Source organism: Trachurus trachurus, assembly GCF_905171665.1.
Source record: "Trachurus trachurus genome assembly, chromosome: 23".
Taxonomy (NCBI): Eukaryota; Metazoa; Chordata; class Actinopteri; order Carangiformes; family Carangidae; genus Trachurus; species Trachurus trachurus.
The window spans coordinates 22,885,484-22,909,359 of record NC_139912.1 but is presented as its reverse complement, the minus strand read 5'-3'; the positions used below and the strand labels follow the sequence as shown (position 1 = coordinate 22,909,359).

At 41.1% G+C, this 23,876-nt stretch overlaps 1 protein-coding gene across 1 annotated transcript; it reads right to left on the bottom strand.

Annotated features, from left to right (window-relative positions):
• Positions 1 to 5,715: 5,715 nt before the first annotated feature.
• pnpla3 (patatin-like phospholipase domain containing 3) lies at positions 5,716 to 22,676 on the bottom strand. The gene is made up of 9 exons (XM_083999787.1): positions 22,405 to 22,676; positions 21,230 to 21,462; positions 19,145 to 19,210; positions 13,928 to 14,137; positions 10,335 to 10,395; positions 10,048 to 10,224; positions 8,697 to 8,829; positions 8,500 to 8,601; positions 5,716 to 7,442 (listed from the first exon to the last, which is right to left on the bottom strand). The coding sequence occupies exons 1-9, from the start codon at positions 22,589 to 22,591 to the stop codon at positions 7,187 to 7,189; spliced, it is 1,425 nt and encodes a 474-aa protein (XP_083855913.1). The 5' UTR covers positions 22,592 to 22,676; the 3' UTR covers positions 5,716 to 7,186.
• Between the last annotated feature and the right edge of the window lie 1,200 nt (positions 22,677 to 23,876).

Sequence of the window (23,876 nt, the reverse complement as noted above, 5' to 3'; positions counted from 1 at the left end):
CACAGCGGTGTGTCTCGGTACAGGTAGAGCGGTGGGGGCAGGACATCACCGTTTCACACACTCGCCGCGCACAACTCTTCCAAAGGTAACGTTAAGCCTTATTTTAATGTATTTTGCCCGCCGTGGCATTGTTTATAACACGTAAAGCTGAGTGGGTTTTGTCCTGTCTGAATTTGTGCTGCATCTGGCTGTGTGGTCTATAGCTTCAGTTGTTTCAGTGATGCGCAATGGCTGCGTGCGTGCGTAAAAGAGAGATGAGAGGCACAGAGAGAGAGAGAGAGAGAGAGAGCTAACTCCAGTGCACTATGCGGTGCCTATGTGAAAACGTGCTCCTTTGGATGTTTTGGTATAACACATGGGTTAGCATGTTGATTGTTGACAGAAAACTGATGTCATCATCAGGTATTTACGTTGTATTTAGATGTTGAGTGGCAGAAAGTGACCCCCGCATTCACTGACTGACCCCACAGTTAGATGTGCTCTGACGCAGACTCTGCTCCGGAGCATTCTCTGTTCAATTTGTTTGGACTTGATATGAATTAAACATGAATTAAAATTGAATGCTATTGAATATGGCATTATTATCATTTAAAAAAATAAATAAAGTGACCGGTAAAAATAGATTATGACTAGTTTATGACCCCGTCAGTCAAAATGACCGGCAACGAAAAAGTCTAGCGCAACCTCTGGTGGGAGCACGGCCCAGTGAAGCTGAAGGCCCAGCAGACAGAGAGGCGTGGCCGAGGGTGGGAGCTCTTAGCCGTCCTTTTTTCAAAGCTAAAAACAAAACAGAAAGTAGGACAAACATAGACACTATGAGTTTTGAACAGCAATAAATACAAAAAAAAATACTAGACATAAAAAATGTGTTATACAAGTAAATGTTTGCTTACAAGGTTTGGCTTTGAGGGGGGAAGTCAGCCTTTGCACAGCCTTGGCCAGGTTCTGCTCCGGTATCCTCCTGGCCAAGAGTGAGCTGAGGGAAGAGGAGGAAGTGTGGTGGGAGGTGGGGGCTGTGTGCTGGGCAGCGGCGGCAGCAGGGTCCTGGGTGGGGGCCGCATGCTGGGCAGCGGGAGCGGCAGTGACGGCAGCAGGGTCCTGGGTGGGTTGGGATGTTTTTTTTGTAACATATTGCTCTTCCTTCATGGCAAACTGCAATTCTGCCAGAAGGAAAGAGCTCCATGTACTCTTTAACAGATTGTTTACTGTGGGCATGATCAAAGGAGTCTTTGCTCCCTCCAGTGGGGTCCCTGTTCATGGCTGCCACTAGATAGGCAGCATATCCCAGGGCATTTTCCAGAACCCACTTGAATGATTGCCCCCGAAACACACCAAACTGAATCTCAAAGAGACCCAGCAGGTGTGCTCGGTTTGTTGTATCTCCATTGAGCTTCATCAAGGCATTTTTGGCCTTGACGAGTACGCTCTCTGGAGACAGAGGCTTGACCCAGGGCTTCCCTTTATTAGCCTCCTTCACAGCACAGGCCTCTACCGTGTCTGTGAGGTTGAGGCTGCCGTCTGCCCGCCTCCTGAAGCGAGGTTCCATCTAAATAAAAAAATTTAAATATAAAGAAAACAGAAACAGGTGTTTATAACAGATTCAGATTCAGATTCAGATTCAGCTTTATTTGTCCTTTACAAGGAAACTTGTTTTCACCCCCTTACGTCACACGCAACCTCAAGATACATAAATACATACATTACATCACCCACCCATACACATTAAACAGGAACACACATTTAGCGACGCAATCTATTTAGTTCTGTTATAGCAGAGGGGACGAAGCTTCGGCTGAACTTGACCCTCTTCCAGGTCAGGGACCTGTACCGGCGGCCAGATGGAAGCAGCACAAAGTACGGGTTTAGGGGGTGACTGGGGTCCTGGGTGATGGTGAGTGCTCTGCGTGTTATGGCTATGGTGTTGAGGTCAGAGAGGATGGGGGTGGGGAGGCCAATGATTTTGGCAGCTCTATGAGTGATTTGTGTCAGTCTTTTTGTGTTGGGGGATGACAACATATTGAAGAAACAGGAGGAGCAGTAGAGGAGGATGGGCTGAATTATGCTCTTGTACAGTAACAGTAGGAGGTGGGGGGCCACTGAGAGAGCTCTCAGTTTCCTGATGGCAGAGAGTCTTTGTTGACTGCGTTTATGGATGTCATGGCTGTGTGATTCAAAGGTGAGTTTATTGTCTATAATGAGTCCCAGGTATCTGAAAGTATCTACCACCTGTACGGCTTCTCCGTTGATGCATAACACAGTTATGAAAGAAGAGATGAACAAAACATTTGATAACACACACACACACACACACACACAGCTGTGCATATTATATCGCTATCAGTTATATAATCACCTTGAGTTATACTATGTTCTGTCTATGTATATTTTTCCAACATCACAGAATCACTCAGAAATGTGCCAAAAGCGTCGGAATTTGTACTGTACTGTACTGTGCAGTGACATTCCTGGAGATCTGTTTGTAACCTAATGTTCATTCATTAAATTATTTAGCTCGCTAATGTCCTCAACTGGCAGGTTAACGTCACTTTATTAACGTTACATTTAATGTACATAAACGTAGCCTAATATCAGTATGAAGATTAAAAATCACCCACAGCCTAACTTACTCCTCACGCCCGCGCAACGTCGGACCCTGTGGGCCTGCTACTGTACTGTAAAGTGACATTACTGGAAATCTGTTTGTAACCTAATGTTCATTCATTTAATTATTTAGCTCGCTAATGTCCTCAACAGGCAGGTTAACGTTATTTTTTTCCAGATATTAACGTTAAATATAATGTACACAAAGGTAATATCGAGGGCTTGGAGCCAGAGGGGCGTAAGTGGCTTTTGACAAACTTTACAGGAGAGGCAAAACAAAATTTTGACCACGCTTCAATCAACTGTATTCATTAACCTTAAACCACAACATTGCAACCACAGACATACTTATATGAATGAGTATTTATGTAATAAACTTATGGCATATTAACACAATGAACATGTTCTAAAACATTTTAAAATCAAAAAAATATGGCAAAAACTTCAGATACGCCCTTTTGGCACCAAACATTTCCAAGTCTTCTATGGACATATTGGGCGTATCTGCTGAACAATGCATTGAATTGATTGAATAATTAACACTTGAATAACACTTATATTAATAAGTAATTAATTTTCATTTAACTCATTCATTAATTATTTTAAAAGGGTCCTATGTTCCCCGCTGTTGCCGGTCGATGGACTCTCTCTACTTATCTGGACTGTCTCTCTCTATCTGGCCTGTCTAGCCTCTACCTGGTCTTTTTACTGTACTAAACTTAACCAACTCCTTTCTTCACTGCCTAAACCCAACCAATGGGACAATTACACGTCCCACTTAAAGTCACAACTCAACTTCTCACTCCAAAATAGGCAAAAAATCTGCAAAGTCCCAACTCCACTGCAGGTATGGGACCAAAAATGGCATGTTGCCCTGGTCTTTTTGGGGAAAAGTGGGGAACATAGAACCCTTTTCCTAAAAAAGTCAGTCACACACAAAACAGCTACATAGGACCTGGGAACATAGGGATGACCCCAGTAAGGCTCTCAAGGCATGATTCTGTCTTACTGTCATCACTCTTGCGAGGACATACATTCAAAAACAACTCTGACTCATCTTTAACTTCTTTAATATAGGATTCATCAGTTTGTTTCATAATATTCATCAAAATCTTTTCTGCCTCAGACAAGTTCCATGTCTGCAGTTTTCTCAGCCATTTTCAATGCTGTTTAAGGGCAACAACTACACTTACGCCCTTCTGGCTCTGAACAAACATGTGGGTCCTACATGTATTTGTATTTTTCAGGGCCAGAAGGGCGTAAGTCCACTTAGGCCCTTCTGGCTCCAAACATTACTCACACTTTTGTGTTAGGTCTTTATTCTTTTGTTGCTTTATTCAATACAGTTTGATCTCAGATAGGTATTTTTGGCACCATTGGATAGAGCTCATCAAGACCTTTCTTTTGATATATAGAACTCATTTTCGCCCAAAATGCCACTTACGCCCCTCTGGCTCCAAGCCCTCGATATGAGAAGGAAGAGTAAAAATCACTACTGGAAATGCAAACTGTAAGTTAACGTAATGGCGACACGACAGGTAACAGTAAACTGCCGTTATTAGCCGGTCGTTAACGTTACCGAGCCACAGGTTATTCATCACAAAACAACATTATACATACATATACGTCTGCAATTTTACTGACAATATACTTTACTTACGTTCATTAGCAGGTTCGTTGTCGGCTCTGACCAGGCTCTGACGGACTTTTTTTCTCCTCTGCTCCTGGTAACAGGCTTGACGCTGATTGGTCAATTCTTGGTAGAGCCCGCCTCCCATTCTTGGTAGCGATACGAGCGGTGATTGGCCACGACGTTAAAATTCTTGGTAGCGATACGAGCGGTGATTGGCCACGATAGTGGCGATGTCACTGTCACTACCCTTTTTTTTTTTGTGCAAATTTTATTGACAATTCAGGTATTACAATTAGTGAAACATACAAAACACAGAACAATACAATGCCAGGGGGTCGCAGCATTCAAGATAGTATATTTGGGCAGTGATCCTAAGTCAATTCAACTAAGTTTGTCCAAGTGGAGTTGCCGTACGTGGCTGTCACAAATCGGGTAGCGTTGCAAATCGGGTAGTGCAGAGCGATAGTATAAACTTAGCCTTAAGAGAAAACAAAAGAACCTGTCATTGATCCAGACATAGCTACTCCATGGCGATGACTTCTAAGCAGGACATCGATTCACACATTCCTTGAATTCCAGAAAAGGCACACATACAAAGAAGAAAGAACATACAATAATTTAAGATATTAAAGCAAAAGTACAGGTGGATGATGCACTACAACATCATATATCTATAAATGTATGTGCGTCTTTCTCTCTTATAACATCTCCCTTCGCTTTGTTTACTTCTAAGCAAAACATGTCCATAAAGCAGAGTACCAGTTCACACTTTCCTTCAATTCCCCCAAAAGGGCACACATACTACATAATACTACAAATACTACAAACATAATACATGATGTTAAAGCAAAAACTTCAGGTGAATAATACACTACATTATCTATCTATCTATCTATCTATCTATCTATCTATCTATCTATCTATCTATCTATCTATCTATCTATCTATCTATCTGTCTATCTGTTTTTAAGATTCATTTGTTGTGCAGATACGTTTTTAAGATCCATTTGTTGTGCAGTGCTGTAGACCTTTTGCAGCAGGCCCTGCAGCTGCAGCTTAATGCAGATCTGATCAAGGTTGGTTCGGGTCCAGAGGTGATTTTGAGGTAAAGTGGTTAATTCCAATGCAGAGCTTTGCTTGTGTGCAGTGGGTCTGGAAAAACTGGAAAAGCTGCAAGGTCATTACAGTATATTACATCTCTTGGAGACTTGGGGAAGCAAAACTTTCAAAAGATCTCCACCTAGTGGTGACTTAGATGAAGTAATGGAGTGGTGAATATTGTGAGGATGAGCTGTGAACATCTAGAGGAGGCTGCATCCTGTGTAGCAGGGGAGGAGCTTCAATCTGCAAGCTAGTATATATTGATTATAAGATGATGGAATGGTATATCACAGAAAGTATTAAGGTAGTGATGTAAACACCCTGACAGCCAAGTATCTCACAAAGGTTAAGCAACATTACAAAAAACGACAACTCAGTACTGTGGTCCAGGTGCATTTATTCAACATTGACAAATGCCATTCCTGTGCAGCAGTATGTACACTGTAGGCCCGGCCCAAAAAAGAGGGGAAGTAACACTTGCGAGACAAAAACAAGAAAAAACAACTAAATGCAAAGATTGTGAGGAACTAAGAAACAATTTAGCTCTTCAACAACCAATACCTGCTTTAACTTGGGGCATGTGCAGTTCATACTCTCTCTTGAATACACAACATACAATCATAACTGAGCTGGGTGTTACTTGAGTTAAGAGACATTAATAAGTAGATAATCAGTTTTCTAACATGAGATTAAAACCTGGTCCACACAGTGTCCAAACATTTACAATTGAATTACAAAACGTAGAGACATTATAAGCAAGTAAAAGGCCATTAAAATAGCATCACTTATGTTGAAACTCATCAGCACCAATCCCACGCTACCATACTCAGTCTCTTCCCCCAGAAAACCAATGGCACTCTCCTATAGTTATGGTGTAAACAGAGAAGAAACAGGTGCTAAATTCCAACATAGTCTTTGCACCATATTCTTTTTTAAATACATTGTGTGCTTTGTTGCTGGTTCCATTTTCATTACTAATAAAAGTGGCATCAGTGTGTGTCTGGCTCCACATGGTGTGGGCCAACCCTGTGACATCAAGTCAGATGAACTCACTTGAAGCCGGTGGATACAGCTACAGTTAGAGCTCAGCATCAGTGAAAGTCATCACAATAACAAAGTCACAGTAAAATCAGTCTGACAGCTCGACACAAACTACCAGACAGGTTCAATTAACCAGCAGATTATCTGGAATTTTAGAGAGAAAAGTGACAGTGCATGTGCCTCTAATGTTTATGCATTAGTCTGTCAAAGGCATTGGGCTATTCCATTCTGATATGTCATGATATGATATGACAGATATTTACCAGCATAACTTGGTGTTACAAACTGGTTTGTGCACAAATTAGAGGACAGCAGATGTCCAGCTTTTTAGCTAAGAAGTTAATACTGACTAAAGGTCAAATTTGTGAAATAATGACTTGCACACAGATTTGTGCATTTGGTGGGGAGCTTAATTATGTGGCCAGCAGACCTTCAATATGGCCGCCGCATGCAGTCACTGAAAAGTGCTTAGAGATGTCACTCAATTGTACAAAATGAACAGACGTGAGTAAAAGGGCAAAGACACAGGTAGAGAACAACAGTTGTGGACAGACAAAGACATGTCGATTAAATTAAAAGAATACTTTTAAACAAATACTACACATGTGTCCGCTGTGCATCAAAACAGCACATAACACACACACGCACCGCCCCGTGTGTGTTGCATTGCTCTCTTTCAGAGCACTCACACACTTTGTACAGCCTGGAGTGTTCGCAGTCAATGAATGTGTGACAGACGTGTGTCTCCTTAAAGCATTCGATAGGTTCAGGACTCGTCGTCGGTCCCGGGTGAGGAAGTCCCAGACAGCTTCACTGCTCTGCAGGGCTGAGAGGTTCGTCCTGTGAACCCACAAAAAAGCAGACCTGTTGTGGGGAGGACGCGGGGGTGCGAGGGCTGTGCTGGTGGTGGGACGAGGAGTAGGAGCAGGAGGTAGATTTGTGGATCTCCCAGTAGTTCCCGTGAAGGTCGAGGGAGGAGAGAGCAGGCGGGTTGTCTCTCTGCATGGGTTTGTCAAACTCCGTGGATGGAGGTGGTGCACTCAGGCATTTCCTCAGACCTGCATCACTGTAAAGACAATAAGAGTTTGTTTCACTCTTTTCAAACTAGACGGCGCCATCTGGTGTTGGGATCTCACTTTTAAACATGTTAACATTCTGACCCATGAGGACAATTTCTTATTTTATTAGTGAAGCAATAGGAGACTAATATTTCCAATCCCTCTGATCAGGACTCACTAGTCCATCTACATCTAAAGGACAAGGGACAATGGTTTGAAGACAGTAATGTCCACCTTTTTGGCAGAAGAAGACAAATGGTTTGAAAGAGGATTAAATGAGCCCTTTAGGTCCAAACAGAATAGAGGATGTGATCTATGGTCTCCATTGATCTGATCACAGCTCTAAATACTTAAATAGTTAAAGGGATAGTTCAACATTTTGGCAAATTGGCCCATTGCCATAATCCCTATTTTAGGAGTAGGTTCGTTACCTTTAATTGTCGGTGCAAGCTATTTTTAGAACGGCGGAGCAGAGCCGTGAGCTGCACAGAGCTACGCTACGGAGGCTAATGGGATTTCTTGGTTTCCCTCATCAAATTCATCAAATACACAATCCAACAACTCCAAAATGCTCTGGTGGACAAGTTGTGACCTGCACATTCACCACGCTATGAGATAATAACAGAACGTTACCAGACAGAGTTGTTTTCGAGTCAAATGCAGAGACTGCTTGCCAAAAAACTGCCCGACCGAAAACAACTCTCTTAATGTTCTGTTATTATCTCATAGCGAGGTGAATGTGAAACGAACCTACCATACTCCTAAAACTATAGGGATTATGGCAATGGGTCAATTTCCCAAAATGTTGAACTATTCCTTTAAACAAGTGTGACCAGTTGTGATCGGCTCTTACTTCACCTCTTTCTATAAAAATAAATTGACGAATGAGTCGATTAATATTGTGAATCATTATGAAATGAGTTAGAACTGAAGAAGCCTTTTACATTTACAATTAAAATATCTGACTATCGTATGTAATTACTGCCAATATTTCTGAGATTTCCATGCAGGCCATGATCTAGGACTCTGTTTGAAAAAGACACTGTATGGAAAATCATCTTTCACCTGTTAGCTGCTTGTCCTCTCCAGGCCTGTCGGTACACGTCACCAGCCACCCCAAACAGCCAGCGCACATCGTCTGGCACCTCGGGGATCCACTCCACAAACCTGCAGCAGAGCAGAAATGGTTATATAATGCACACATCCAACCTTCTGCACAGGTGTGACTCCTTAGACTCCTTAGACTGCTTAGAGACACTCACCTCTGGGCCACTGAGTAGGCCGACTGAACAGGAAGTGTGTATGGCATCAGCATGTAGGAGGCCACTCTCACCGGCAGCATCCCAGACACCTTGTCATACAGGCCCGACTTGTCCTGACAGGCCTCACAGAACACTGACACAGACACAGACAACAGGACCAGTCAACTACACCGCATGCTGACACCAAACCTACCCAACAGTTTAAAGGGATACTTCACCCAAAATCGATAATTCACCAATTTTCTACTCATCTTCATGCCGAGGAAGGGTTTGGAGAAGTTTCTGAGTTATCAAAACGCTTTTGGAGTTCCAGGGGGGTCCATAAGGTAATGGCGGCGGATAGTGCTCACTTTTTCACGTGGCGGCTTCAGGACACTTGGGTCAGTACGGACGAGCAGTATGGAGGTATCTGGATGTTTCATAGTGTGTGTTTTGGACGATTCAAAAGTGAGCTCTATCCACCGCCATTATATGAAAATCCGTTGCCAGCTGGACCCTCCCTGGAACTCCAAAAGCGTTTCGATGACCAGAGATGGACAGAGTACTCGACCCCAGTACTTGAGTAAGAGTACAAATACCGGTACTACTGGTCAAAATTTAATCCGTTACAAGTAAAAGTAGCTCAGTCGACATGTTACTCGAGTAAGAGTAAAAAAGTACTTGCTTTACTTTGGTACTTAAGTATCCAAAAGTACATGCTTTTAAATTTACTTTAAGTAAAAGTAAGAGAGTACATTTCTTATTTTTCACATCAATGAATGACTATATTTTTTTCTATATGAATTTAAGGAGCTTTTAACTCTTGTTTCTGAGAATTAACTCTTTGAAACCAGCTGCACTGATGTGCTGCTTTTAGAACCACAATGTTATAAAGCTGCAGAAACACCTATAAAAACAAATAAAATGAATGGGATCATGAGAGGACAGCAATTGTCATTTTCACGTTTTGTCCAATAGTATTTTAGAAAAAAAGAAAAAAGACTTTTCAGCCTTCCTAGAAATTAACTCGAGTAAAAGTAAAAATACATTTGTCTTGGAAATGTATTCAAGTAAGAGTAATAAGTACCAAAGAAATCTAATACTCAAGTAAAGTACAAATCCTCTGGATATGTATTTAAGTACAGTAGCCTACTCAAGTAAATTTACTCCGTTACTGTCCACCACTGTCGATGACTCTGAAAGTTCTCCAAACCCTTCCTTGGCATGACGGTGAGTAGACAATTGGTGAATTATTGATTTTGGGTGAAGTATCCATTTCATGAGGCATGATCTAATGTAATGTAATCAGTAATATAAAATGCAAAAGCAGTCCTATCTTTATTACTAACAGTCATTAGAGTCTGACCCTGACCTTTCTTGATTGGTGGAGGGAGAGCGAGCTTCTGATCCAGCCACCAGTGCTGCTCCCGCAGTAGGCGGAGCCTCCGCAGCACCCAGTCTTTGGTCGTCTCCGTGTGCTCGCAGCAGCAGGTGTGGGTGGGCTCTGGCAGGGAGGGGCCGGCGGACGGATGCTCCACCATCATCAGGTCTGGTACCAGAAAAACACCACGTCAGTGTCACAGTCCAAAGGTTGAGACAGGAAAGCATCATAACAAGGCCGTTTTAGAGTCACCACGGTAACAGCAGCACAATACTCACTGTTCTCCTCCAGGAAGCGGAGAGCATCCTGATAACCGTTCTGACACATCTCAGCCAGGACCTGTAGAGAGAATGTACAGTATATGAATGTATATGTTTTGATAATACATTTATGATTTTCTTTTTCACTTTTTCTACATTTTGTCTTTTATGTTGACTTATTATTACACATTGTTATTATCCTGATGCAGCTGAGATGCTTGTCTCAAAATAAAGTTGTTCTTTAGACCTAAAATATTGCTGATATTTTGACCCTTCAGGGGTACCATACATTGTCTGCTTTTTAGTAACACAACTTTAGTTAGTTAGTTTTAAGTTTATTTCGGACATGTTAAAATAAATAAAACATAATACAGAAATGGACAGACATAACAAATAAAAACTTTGCAATGACAACATAAGAACAAAAAAAATTCAAATAAGATAAAATAATTGAAAATAAAGATAATTTGATTTTTTTGTTTGTTTGTTTGTTTGTTTTTTCATATCCGAAAAGGAGTGGGAAGAAGTAAAACTTATTTACTCCCACCCCTTAGTCATTCATAGTTTTTGGCAAATCTTTTAAAGACTTTTAAAATGTCCATTAATAAACTGAGAGATGTCACAGGAACCAATTTAAAGAAAACATTTACAACTTTTGAAACTATTTTAAATAATAATAATGGCAAATAATTAATTTAAGAAAGAATTGCTATGTATTCAGACCTGCTATTTTGAAGGAGCTGCTCTAATTTCGTTATATGGAGCATAATGACAAATAAAGGCATTCTATTCTATTTCAATTTTTCATTTTTTCAAAATTTATTCTAATATTCTAATAAAAAGATAATTGAAGAATATTGGTGAACTCTGATTAGATCCACTGACAAAGCACCAAGCTTAAAGGTGAAACACATGCCCTGACACATCTAATGACATGTCTTATCACTGTCATTGTGATAGCCGTGTCACATCACCCGTTTGTTACATTTCATAACAGCAACTTTTTCTGTGAAAGCCACCTCTGACATCACCAGAGCTGATTACAGCCAATCCACTGGCTGAAGCAAGCGGTCAGACCACCTGAGTCCTGAGCCAAAACACGCTCGGCCTCGTTCTGTTCTGTTTGGCTACACACACGTCACTACGGTGACTTCCAACGTGTGTGTGGGTTTGTACTGGGACGTTTCTTGCTCAAGCATTTTTATGGGCCGATTTAAAGGGTAATTCCTCCCTCTAGGAATGTGGTTAGTGCACAAATGCCCCTGTCACACAGATCTGTGTGAACTCGGTTACATAACACCCAAAAGGTCCAGACAGCATACCAGGCAACGCACACGTGAGGGCGGTGAGTGGTGAGGAAGCCGGGCTGCGCGACAACAACGCGGCAAACAGCTCTGCCACAACAAGGTCAAAGCTCACCTCATCTCTATGGTTACCTAACAGTCATCACAGTGACCGGGCAGAATAACAGGAAACATGGGATAAGGGACAGCGACAGCAGGTCAAGATACTGCTTCCTGTTGGGAATGTGTAATGGGGGCGAAGGGGGATTACGGAGAGAGAGGTGAAAAGCTGAAACGGCACAGAAATGATTTCTCTGTCTGTAGTGATCTGCACATCACAAATAAAAACACACACCACTGTGTTGATTCCAGCTCACGTGTCTCACAAAGAGACTTTATCCACTTCTGACAGCGAGGTTTTAGAAAGTCAGCATGCCGCTTAATCGCCTGTGGTGTAGAATGACTTTAATTAATCCTTCTGTATTGGAGGAGGGGGGTCATTCCCTGTCCTAAAACCACATCTGCCGGCCTCTGCCAGGGAATCTGGGTAGTCCAACAGATGTTTCTAGATTAATGTTAATGTTGTCTTTAGCTTTTACAGGGAAACGAGGCTATAGGGCTAATGTGACACGATCAGCAAGTGCACTTTATCTTTAAATTGGAAACTGAAAGCGAAAAGCCTCTTGGAACTGGAGCAGCAGAAACATGATCCACTGTAATTTAGATGAATCTGCTGATATTATGAACCATGGTGGCAACTTTCCTAGTTCCACTAAGTTTACAATTAATTCTTTATAAACAGATTTCTGGATCTGCTCCAGCACATTCCAATTTTTATGATAAGGACTTGTTTCCTCTCACCTACAGTACATCACATGATGTCATAATTTTATGGGCTAATAAAGATTTACAGACTACAGACAGCTACTCTGCAATTTACCAACATATCAGAAGGTAATTCACTTCATCTAGTGTCACTGGGGGCATATAACACAGACAAACTCTGCTACTGGATCCACAGCAGGACCAGAAGGGTCCTTCATGGTCCCAGCAGAATGTTCAAACCTCAAGGTTTTACAGTATTTCACCAAAACCCTGGTGTTCCTCCCACCACCTTCCTCAGATCACCAATTATGCATCACATTTTTGTCACCTTTTTGTCCTATACACTGTAAAATGTAATTTTGATCATTACTTAAAATTTACGTCTGGTCGATTTGTTGACTCTTAGTTTACACGTAGTTAATACAACTTTCTGGTGAGGAAAGTAATTAAACTCATCAGGCTAAAGTAACTTTTTCTGAAAAGTATGAGTGACGATTAACCATGCTCAAAGAAAGATGGCGGTAATGCGAAGAAGAAGAAGAAGGAGAGCTTTTTAAAATTTAAATGTAAAATTTTACTTGCTATCTAATTAGTAAACTTCTAATGCCATATTTTTGTTGTGTCAAAACCTGTTTGTGAAAGTCGGCAGGTTAACTTTATGTCTTCAATTTAGCCATTTAGCTAACCACGTTAGCCCTCCACTAAGACAGTAACCCTACGTCACGTAAAAGGCCACGCCCCGTCGCCGGTGAAAACAAAGGAGAAGTCCTCAGTGTGTTCCACAGGCGCTAATACAAAAAACCACAATGCCAAAGAGTTGTTGTGTGGTATATTGTTCATAAGATTTTCCCTACTCCCCTTAAGAGAGTGGGACAGGAAAAGAAGAGATTTATGGCTTCAGGCCTAAAATTGTACATAATGTGTGGGCTAATATGCAAGGGAATTTTTTTTTAATGTTACGAGTTTCGATCCCTAGCCGCCCACACCCGAGGTAACTGTTCTAACCACTACACTACGGCGGCAGTTGATTAACATGTATCACTCAGCATTATATACCGCACCTCTCGCCGCTGAGTGGGCTCATTCTCCAGTAGGATTTATGGACATATATTCCCTAAATCTTTATTTTTTTCAGTAAAACAACGTGATATAGCTGTCTGCCTGACAAACGTTAGCTATTGCAGGAGGTTTCCAGGCCGGTTAACGTTAGATAGGCCAAATCAAGACGGACTACGGCGGGATTTGTATTTACCGCCAGTCAAAGCCAGCAGTTTGTTTTCACCGGAATGGGGGCGTGACCTCACTTGCTACTCTCATCTATGTCATGAGTTGTTTAAACACAGTTCTTTAAACAACTTAGAATTAATGATCTACTTTACTTGGAAAAGTTTTTTTTAACTAAAGTCAACAAATTAAATTTTTCAGTGTACTTTTTCAGTGTGCTCTTGTCAAATATTATCCGCTGCACTTCAGATACCACCTGAAAAAGTTTGAATGTTCTACCTTGGGCTCGGGGGGAAACAGGGCCCTGCTGAGGCGGTACATGTTGCCCACGTTCATCTGGATGCTGGTGTTGGTGAAGCGCAGCTCGTGGAAGCTGGTGGAGGTGTCGCGGGGACAGATGTCGCTCTCTCCGGAGAAGGGGGAGATGGTGATGGTGTTCTTCAGCTCCGACTGCGGCAGGTTGTCACTGATCCCACCGTCCACGTAACGCTGACCACACAGAGACAAGGATGGGAACAGAAATATTGTACTTAGAGGTAGTTTGTTGACAGTATTTCCACTCACTGCACTGACAAACATTACAGAACAAGTTCCACTGGGATATTGTACCATGATAATGGGGCCAGGCTCTACACACAAAGCCACGTTTGTTTTTGCGATTGCCCTGACCCACCAGAGAAGACACTTCGGCCTTTCTAAATTGAAAACCCAAATGCTCTGTGCAGCTCATCAGTCATATGTCTCTAACACAGCGATCTTTGTATGCATGAATGACACAATTTGCAAAAATTACATAGAGAGAGAATTTACCTAATTCGAAGCGCTATTTGTAAAATCCTACTCAGCTTGGCAGGAACACTGCCGGTGGACTGATCGAATGAAAAAATGTAGCCTCTGTGTTAGAAACTGCAGGAGCAGCAGAATATAGGTCAGTGAGAAAATAGAGGTCAGGAGCACAGAAGCATAGATCCGTGTTGTGACACTTTACCTGCAGCTATTGTTGTAATTACACTGTAAAAAATAAAATGTAAAAAAGAGGTTAAGTAAATAGCTGTTGATGCCAACACTGGCTGTGTAGTAGTAAAACTCACAAACAGCTCCATTAACTGAGGCTGACCGCTTTTACAAGTTACAGTTACCAACTGTGGTTTTGTTTTTTACTCATTCTTTTTATTGAAAGTCTTTTTTTTATTTTCTTTTATTGGTTTCACGGGTTGTCTCAAGAAGAAAAGAACATAGAAATGATGACCTGTTTACCCTTAGAGAAGATCACTTACAGTATGTCATGAGAAATAGATACGACACCTTTTTAAAGACTTGGCAACCTTTTATTGATTATATAGAAACAACAGCTGTGGACTGGACTCTCTGTAACCCTTAAACTGGTTCAACTGTAAATGAACATTAATGTCCAGGTACAATGTTTAAGATGTCTTGGTGACATATGTGTTACAATGTAATAACTGTTACTATAATTGTTTTTGTTTGTTTTCTTTTCTTCTATTATTATTATTTTACTTATTTTTCATGTATTCATTTTATTTCCTAACCATTTTATTTTATTATTATTTATCTATCTGTTTGTTTGTCTTTATTATTTATACTACTTTGCCATGGGAATAAGTTGTACTATGTTTGCATATTTAAAAACTTCAAAATAAAGTATTCAAAAAAAAAAAAGAAAAAAGAAAGAAAGAAAAAGACAAGAACACTTGTGACAACAGCAGGTTGTCCTGAACACATCTGGCCTCTTCATTTTGTGTTGATGCCTTCAGGATGGCGCTATACTAAGTCCCCTCCCAAGGAAGAGTGACTGCTACTTTAGCCAGGGCCGTTGCTAGGAATTCTGGGCCCCCTTAAAGGGATAGTTCACCCAAAATTCAAATTTCACTCATTATCTACTCACCCTCATGTCAACTAATAGCTGTGAGAATTTTCAGAGTCTTCCGTTCCTTCTCTGAGTTACGGGGGGGTCTGCGCAGCAGTATTTGTCCATATAATGGTTGTGAATGGACACCACGTTTCTTCATCCAAAAAGACACACCAAAAAACATCCAAATACCTCCATACTGCTCGTCTGTAATGTCCCTCTTGTATTGAAGCCCCGACATGAGAAATTGTTCCGCCGGTCAGTGCAAATCACGTGAGATTTGCACTTACACAGGCAGAGCAGTGAACTGAGACACTGGGAACTTCCGATACAAACAAGCTTAAAATATAGACTTATTTAATTTTTTTCGGAACAATTTCTCATGTCGGGGCTTCAATACAAGAGGGACATTACAGACGAGCAGTATGGAGGTATTTGGATGTTTTTTGGTGTGTCTTTTTGGACGAAGAAACGTGGTGTCCATTCACAACCATTATATGGACAAATACTGCTGCGCGGACCCCCCCGTAACTCAGAGAAGGAACGGAGGACTCTGAAAATTCTCACAGCTCTTAGTTGACATGAGGGTGAGTAGAGACTGAGTGAAATTTGAATTTTGGGTGAACTATCCCTTTAAAGAACACTAAAGTGGGCCCCTACCGCCTAACTTGTCCAGTTTTTTTTTTCCGTCTTTTTTTCGACTACGTATATATTATCATTTTTTATTTAGCCTACTTTGTTTTGATGCTAATGCAGCATTACTATGAGTATCAGTCAGGGTCTTATGCATTATAATTCTGTCACACAAAGATTAGACAACTGGGGGTTTTTATGGGCCCCACTGGGCGCTGGGCCCCTAGAATTATCATCACCTATCTCCCCTATACAACGGCCCTGAATTTAGCTCGTTCTTCCCTTCAGCTATCAGATGCTGAACGTATTGTTATGTAATGTGTACATAGTATAGTAGTGTACTATATATGCTACGGGTGGGGCTGTGACCTTGTTAAGCGTTACGTACTTACGTTGTCGTGCTGAGGACTGTAAACAGAATTGCCCCTTGCGGGATGAATAAAGTTTTCTGGCTGACTGACTGACTGAACTATGTGTTTGTGTTAATGCAAGTACCAATTAGTTTGAGCTCTGCAAAACACACAGTTGAGTAGATTTTCTTGCTCATTAAACCAAAGTAAATATCCATTACTTCTTAGAAACGTTATTCTCTTTCTAAGTCTGATTACATGCCTGGCTGTAATATACAGTGGAAGTCTATGGTTGTCTTATCCTGAGGTTGCATTTGCGTTTAACCAGAAAAAATGAATTTAAAGGATACCAGCTGAAAACTTCATTTTCTGAATAAGCAGCAACTCGTCATGATCTTTCAAGGAATTCATAGAACAGTTAACAGTACTTACATTATGTGGAATTACAAGCTCATTTCATGGGCATCTACAAAATTGTATGTCTTATAGATGACTTTGTAAAGTTTTAAACTTGCCTACAAATTGATTTATAACACATGGACCATTTCTTAGGGGTGTGCTTTACAATACTATTTGTCCACAAGGTGTCATGCCTCAAGTTTTAATGCACACTGAAGGGCAGAGTCAGTGAGCCACACTGAACTGAGCTCTGAGCCAGGAAGCAGAAAGAACACAATGTACAGTTTCCACATATGAAGCCTGTGTGGACTGTAGCAATGTACATACACATATATAAACACTTCAATGTGAGTGCAGCAGCTGCTTATAGGACGTGATGATGGCACTGTGTCCCTTTGACAATGAACTTTGGCACCAAGACTGAGACAACAGGCTCCATTCAGGGCGAAACGCAACCAAGATGTCCACAAAGAGGACGTCTGTCGGAGATGATGTGTTTGGCCACGGTGATATACTGTGTGACTGGTCCTGGGACTAAACACACTTAGTATACTATTTACTCTATTTATAGAAAATGTCCATTTCTGTAGCAAATGACGACATCCATTCAAAAAGCTCATATAGTCATCCTGTGCACTTTATAATACTTTGTGTCATCAGGCTGAAGTGATTACTCATTAAATGTAATCTGATTGATTATTTTTTATCTGCCTTCATTTTAATTTGATTGACCTTTGGATTTCATAACTGGACATGAATCAAACCTCGAGATTCACAGGCAGTAGCCTACTGAAATGGAAGTAGGTCTGATGAGATCACTGACAAAGTCCAGTTGCAGCTGATAAGTCAAAGTGAAGGTAACGCTGATATCACAATCTAGGTCTTGCAGCTAAATTTGTTGTTTTTTTCTCTCTCCCTCAACCAGATGACTAATCATGATCAGTCATCACGTAATGGTAACCTGACCTGTATTTTCCACGCTGCCTCTGGTGAAGCATCTTTTCATTTTCAGATTTTGCACGCATACCGTCATATAAAAAGGAATGTTGTTCATCAACGTTGCACCCTAAGGCTATTTTAATTCAGCATTTGCCCGTTCAGACTCGTGAGTATTCCTCTCTCTGATATACGGCTTGTTGCTCCATATTATCACCCCGCTTTAGCACATCTGCCTAGCCTGCAGCCTGCATGTGCTACACTTGTATAAAACGCTATGCCAAGATAATCATTTTATCACACAGCAGTGTTGCTTTTAATTTTCTATCCTTCAGTTTGTGGCATGAAGTCACACACTGTGTTAGCTACAAGTCCCTCCACGTAGATCCTGTTGTGGGTTCACTGTGATGGATCTGATGACTGATCCAATGTGGGAGGCTCTGTGCAGTCTGGGATTATCAAATCAAATCCAAAAGAATTCCACTTTATTATTATATGTCATATTATTAAAGCTGTGCAGTTAAAGGGATAGTTTTTTTTTTGGCAAATTGGCCCACTGCCATAATCCCTATAGTTTTAGGAGTAGGTTTGTTACCTTTAATTGTCGGTGCAAGCTATTTTTAGAACGGCGGAGCAGAGCCGTGAGCTGCTCAGAGCTACGGAGGCTAATGGGATTTCTTAGTTTCCCTCATCAAACTAACAATCCAACAACTCCAAAACGCTCTCATGGACAAGTTGTGACCTGCACATTCACCACGCTATGAGATAATAACCGTTACGAGACGGGAACCCGCATCAGCGGTTTTGCATGTATTTTCCTCGAAAACAACTCTGTCTCGTAACGGTCGGTTATTATCTCATAGCGTGGTGAATGTGCAGGTCACAACTTGTCCACCAGAGCGTTTTGGAGTAGTTGGATTGTGTATTTGATGAGTTTGATGAGGGAAACCAAGAAATCCCATTAGCCACCGTAGCGTAGCTCTGAGCAGCAAATCGCGGCTCTGCTCCGCCGTTCTAAAAATAGCTTGCACCGACAATTAAAGGTAACGAACCTACTCCTAAAACTATAGGGATTATGGCAATGCCAAAATGTTGAACTATCCCTTTAAAGCTGGCTCAGCTGTCTATGTCGTGATCACGGAGTGCTGCTTCCACCCGAGTGAATGTACTAATTGCACAGAGAAAGGTACAAGCTTGAACTCGTCTGATGAACCAAATAAGGTGACTATTCTGAGAGGAGACAAAGCTTTATATAGCTATATATAAAATAGTAAATATATGGGATTGAAATGGAGAGCAGACACTTACCACTCCTTTGAAGCATGGAGGAATCAGGCCACAGTAGATGGGGATAAAGCAGCTACAGATCAGCGCCTGTGGACAGAGCACAGGGTTAAACCACAAGTAATCCATTTCTTAAAGGGATAGTTCACCCAAAATTGAAATTTCTCATTATCTCATTATCTACTCACCCTCATGTCGACTAATAGTCCAGTCATTTTATGAGAAAAGGTTAAACAAATTGCAACAGAAGCAAACTCAACTGATTTTGTATCCTCAACATGTCCTGAGTGAGGGAAAAAAAGCCCCGAAGAATCCCATTAGGGGAACATTTCGAAAAACACCCAAACATATCCCATTTATACGCATGTAAACATTTTTTTTCACGTGAATAGGGTAAAAATTTTAACCTTTAGATATCTCCATGAAAATTACTGAGTTGATTACTTACATTAAGACAAACAAAAAATGTATTACAAGTTTTTTTAAATTCTTTGTTAACATGAGCAAATGTGCATACATTTGCATAAATCTGCATAAATTGTACCGTTTTGACGGCACATGTATATATGAAGTTGCTGTGGTGGTACCGGCATGAAAATTGGAGTGAGTTGACTCCATCGGTCAACCAACAAGTTGACCACTTTAAATTTCAAGATGACTGTAAAATCCCCTTATTTGCACAAACTGAAATACGCTGCTATGGCGGGGTTTTGGTTGATTTTTCAAGACAGCCACATCCTTAGTAGAGCAGGTATGACATGAGCCAACAGTGCATAATCCAATAATGTATGGCTAATTTGCATACATACAGCACCTGATCTAAACATTGGGTAGAGCAGGTGAAAATGTCTTGTTCAATCTTGTTAACATATTACAGTTAAAAAACTTAAGGAATGGAACCAATTTAGGCCCATGAGCATTAATAGAGACATTTTACCTGCTCTACTAAGGATGTGGCTGTCTTGAAAAATTACAGTCATCTTGAAATTTAAAGTGGTCAACTTGTCGGTTGACCGATGGAGTAAACTAATTCCAATTTTCATGCCGGTACCACCACAGCAACTTCATATATACATGTGCCGTCAAAACGGTGCGATTTATGCAAATTTATGCAGATTTATGCAAATTTGCTCATGTTAACAAATAATTTCAAAAAACTTGTAATACATTTTTTGTTTGTCTTAATGTAAGTAATCAACTCAGTAATTTTCATGAAGATATCTAAAGGTTAAAATTTTTACCCTATTCACGTGAAATTTTTTTTTTATATTCGTATAAATGGGATATGTTTGGGTGTTTTTCGAAACTTTCCCCTAATGGGATTCTTCGGGGCTTTTTTTCCCTCACTCAGGACATGCTGAGGATACAAAATCAGTTGAGTTTGCTTCTGTTGCAATTTGTTTAACGTTGACCCCTTTTTTGGCCTAAAATTACTGGACTAAAGGCTGGGAGAAGTTTCAGAGTCCTCCGTGGCTTCTCTGAGTTACAGGGGGTCTCAGCGTAGCAGTGCATGTCCATTATAACGGTTGCAAATGGATACCAACTGTCTCCGTAACAAAAAGACACACCAAAAAACATCCAAATACCTCCATGCTGCTCGTATGTAATGTCCGTCTTGTATTGAAGCCCCGAAATGTGAAATTGTCCCGAAAAAAATTTAATAAGTCTATTTTTCAAGCTTGTTTGTAGCGGAAGCTCCTCTTCCCAGTTCATCAAATCTGGACGAACCGGGAAGAGGAGCTTCGAGAAGCTTCCGCTACAAAACAAGCTTGAAATATAGACTATTTTGTATTTCGGGGCTTCAATACAAGACGGACATTACAAACAAGCAGCATGGAGGTATTTGGATGTTTTTTGGTGTGTCTTTTTGTTACGAAGACAGTTGGTATCCATTTGCAACCGTTATATTGACATGCACTGCTACGCCGAGACCCCCTGTAACTCAGAGAAGCCACGGATAACTCTGAAACTTCTCCCAGCCCTTAGTCCACATGAGGGTGAGTAGATAATGAGTGAAATTTTAATTTTGGGTGAACTGTCCCTTTAAGGTTTGCATGAGTGTAACCATAAAGGCCTCTACAGATTCATATCATAACCATCAGCAAGTACCTGAATGAGCTCCTCTTTGGAGCTGAACTCTGACACCAGCACGTTCTCCCCATCAGACACCCTGGTCAGCGACACACAGAGCCGCCCTGAGGCCAGGACATGAGCGTCGGGGGGCAGGTCCCGATCCAGACCTGTCTTTATCACCTTGACCAGGTTGAAGCTGGGGTGGAGGGGGCCCAGGTTCCTCTTCCTGGCTTCCTTCGCCACTGTGATAACATCTTCACAGCATTTTGCTAGGAAAACAGAAGACAGAAGGGGTTAAGGTGATAATACTAACCAACTCTTTGTTTTGACGCTTCCCTGCAAACATAAACACTGATTCAAGTCGACCTGCCACTGGATCAATGAGTTACCAGGAGTCAGTGATCTAACGTGACCTGGACGCAGACTCCTGTGAGCACCACACTGCCCAATGAGCACCGGCCGGTCGGCTCACTCACGTGTCTGCTGATATCAGGCCATATGATTGCTTTGATTGATGGTAAGGAAAGCGAAAGAATACATCTGACTCACACAGTCAAACTCAGCACAAACATGTTTTCTTATCTAACCCGTGGCTCCAGTGTATGATATTTAAAGGCGTACGAAACACATATCAATGAAAGCCATTGACAGCCATTATCAGCTTATTGAATACTTCCATATCTTCCAAACCTGATAGTAATGAGTAAGTTATATCTAAAGTATAGGCTATTAACATTATCTACAGCGCTGAACAAAGAACAATCATGACAAAGTAACTAGATTGAACTATCTAGGAAAATATATTCATGCATAGGCCTACTGATTTTTGACTTTGACTAAAAAATGAATTGCATTTGTGCCAACATGTTAGGTAGGCCAAGTCTTAGTAGTAGGAAACTGAGCGTCTCTATGTTTCATATTCAAGAATATGTGGAATTGCATGTATTCAATGAGACATTTTGTTCTATTGTTCTATTTGCATAAATAAGCAACATTCTGTGGCAAAACAAACACAAACTAAATTTCAACCTGTTGTGTAGCAATAACTGAACTGAAACAAGTTCAACCGAAACTACTCCAACGAACGACTATGTGGCAAAAAAAAAAAACATACATTAAAGTAACCACAACAACAACAAAAAGAGGCTATAGGACATCCTGTTCCCTGTGCATTGAGCTCCAGGCAGCACACAACCAGCGGTGTGTCTTACTTATAGATGCCTGGCTGGCGAGCACCGTGGCGGTCAGGGCACCGGCCGAGGCGCCGTACAGCTTGGTGGCTCTCTGGATGAGGTAGGGCGCTTTCTCCAGCAGACAGCTGGCCACTCCGATGTGATAAATCCCCAGGAAGCCGCACCCGGCGAAGGACAGATTCCAGCCGCCGTTTAGGTCGAACATGGCGGGGGCATGCCACGGCTCGTTGGAGCCCAGAGAGTTCACCGAGAACACCGTCAACACCGCGGAACTCGCACCGCTGTCTCCTCTGCTGGGAGGAGGGACGCGGACTGGACTTTAAAGAGGGAAGTGAAGTGAAGGGAGGGCCAGCTGCTGCTGGTGCGTTCAAGTGCCGTCGGAACAAGTAGTTACAACGTCTGTCGTGAAATGTATGTAGGCCACATTAAACGACACTCTTATATGAGATATTGTTACATTTAGTGTGCATAGGTTATTGTACAAAATGTTTTATTTACTGTATTTACTATTCACTGTTGATGTTTTTCGGTTCAGCAGGGTTTCCAGAGCTCGTTCACAGTGTTTGACCATAATCTGCCCTGTGGTCACATGCACCAGAGCGACAATTCACGTGAAGTCATTGAATGCAGCTCACATGTAGCGTCGTAGGCTGGTTTATTTACAAGTTTAGAGATTTACACACAGCTTTGACAGTGAAGGCAACATGTTAGTCAGTCGGAGCAGGATTGGGTTGATGGAGGTCTCACATCCCTTTTCTACTAAAGGACCAATAAAAAGCAAATGGGATAGACAACATGTAGCCTAGTTGTGACAGATCACTGTGAATACACTGTGTCTCTGCTGTGTCATATCAGGACAGAGAAAGTTACAGATTTAATCGGATTTGGATCAAATGGGAAATTTTTATTTAACTCTTAGCTGTCGATGATGATGATGATGATGATGAGGATGAGAGTGATGATGATGATGATGATGATGATGATGATGATGATGATGATGATGATTCAAGGACACTATCACTAGTAGGCTATTAGGCAAACCACGAATAAACAACAGTTGGAATAACACATTTTAACCAATGATATTAATTTAATTAAGACTAAAAGGTTTGATATTGGGTGCTCTTGGTTGCTGACAGCTAAAGAGGCTTTTCCTGAACAAAACACCCCATTCACAAAAGGTATTGCCTATGTTATGCTGCATATCACTATTAATGTTATAGTGACTATTTAATTCCTATAATAATTATATAGCCTATTATTTAGGTAAATTACTAACATTAGCTAAATTATTTTAATATCCTACTAAATAGCCTATACTGAATAAGATAACTGTATAATAGCTTATCTTGACTCAGGCTATTAAATATCATAGCCTATAATAATGCAAAAATGTTATTCCATTATGGGCTGTTATAGACCTGTCGGATTGACTATAGTTTATGTATCAGCAACACTGTAACACTGTAACAACACTGAGTTGTTCTATT

Excerpts from the sequence above, each read along its gene's own strand:
- pnpla3 (XM_083999787.1), bottom strand. The coding sequence starts at position 22,591 with ATGTTCGACCTAAACGGCGGCTGGAATCTGTCCTTCGCCGGGTGCGGC. Across the intron at positions 19,211-21,229 it reads CCAAAGAGGAGCTCATTCAG|GCGCTGATCTGTAGCTGCTT; the intron begins GTACTTGCTGAT and ends CTCTGTCCACAG. Across the intron at positions 7,443-8,499 it reads AGAGGACAAGCAGCTAACAG|TGATGCAGGTCTGAGGAAAT; the intron begins GTGAAAGATGAT and ends TTGTCTTTACAG.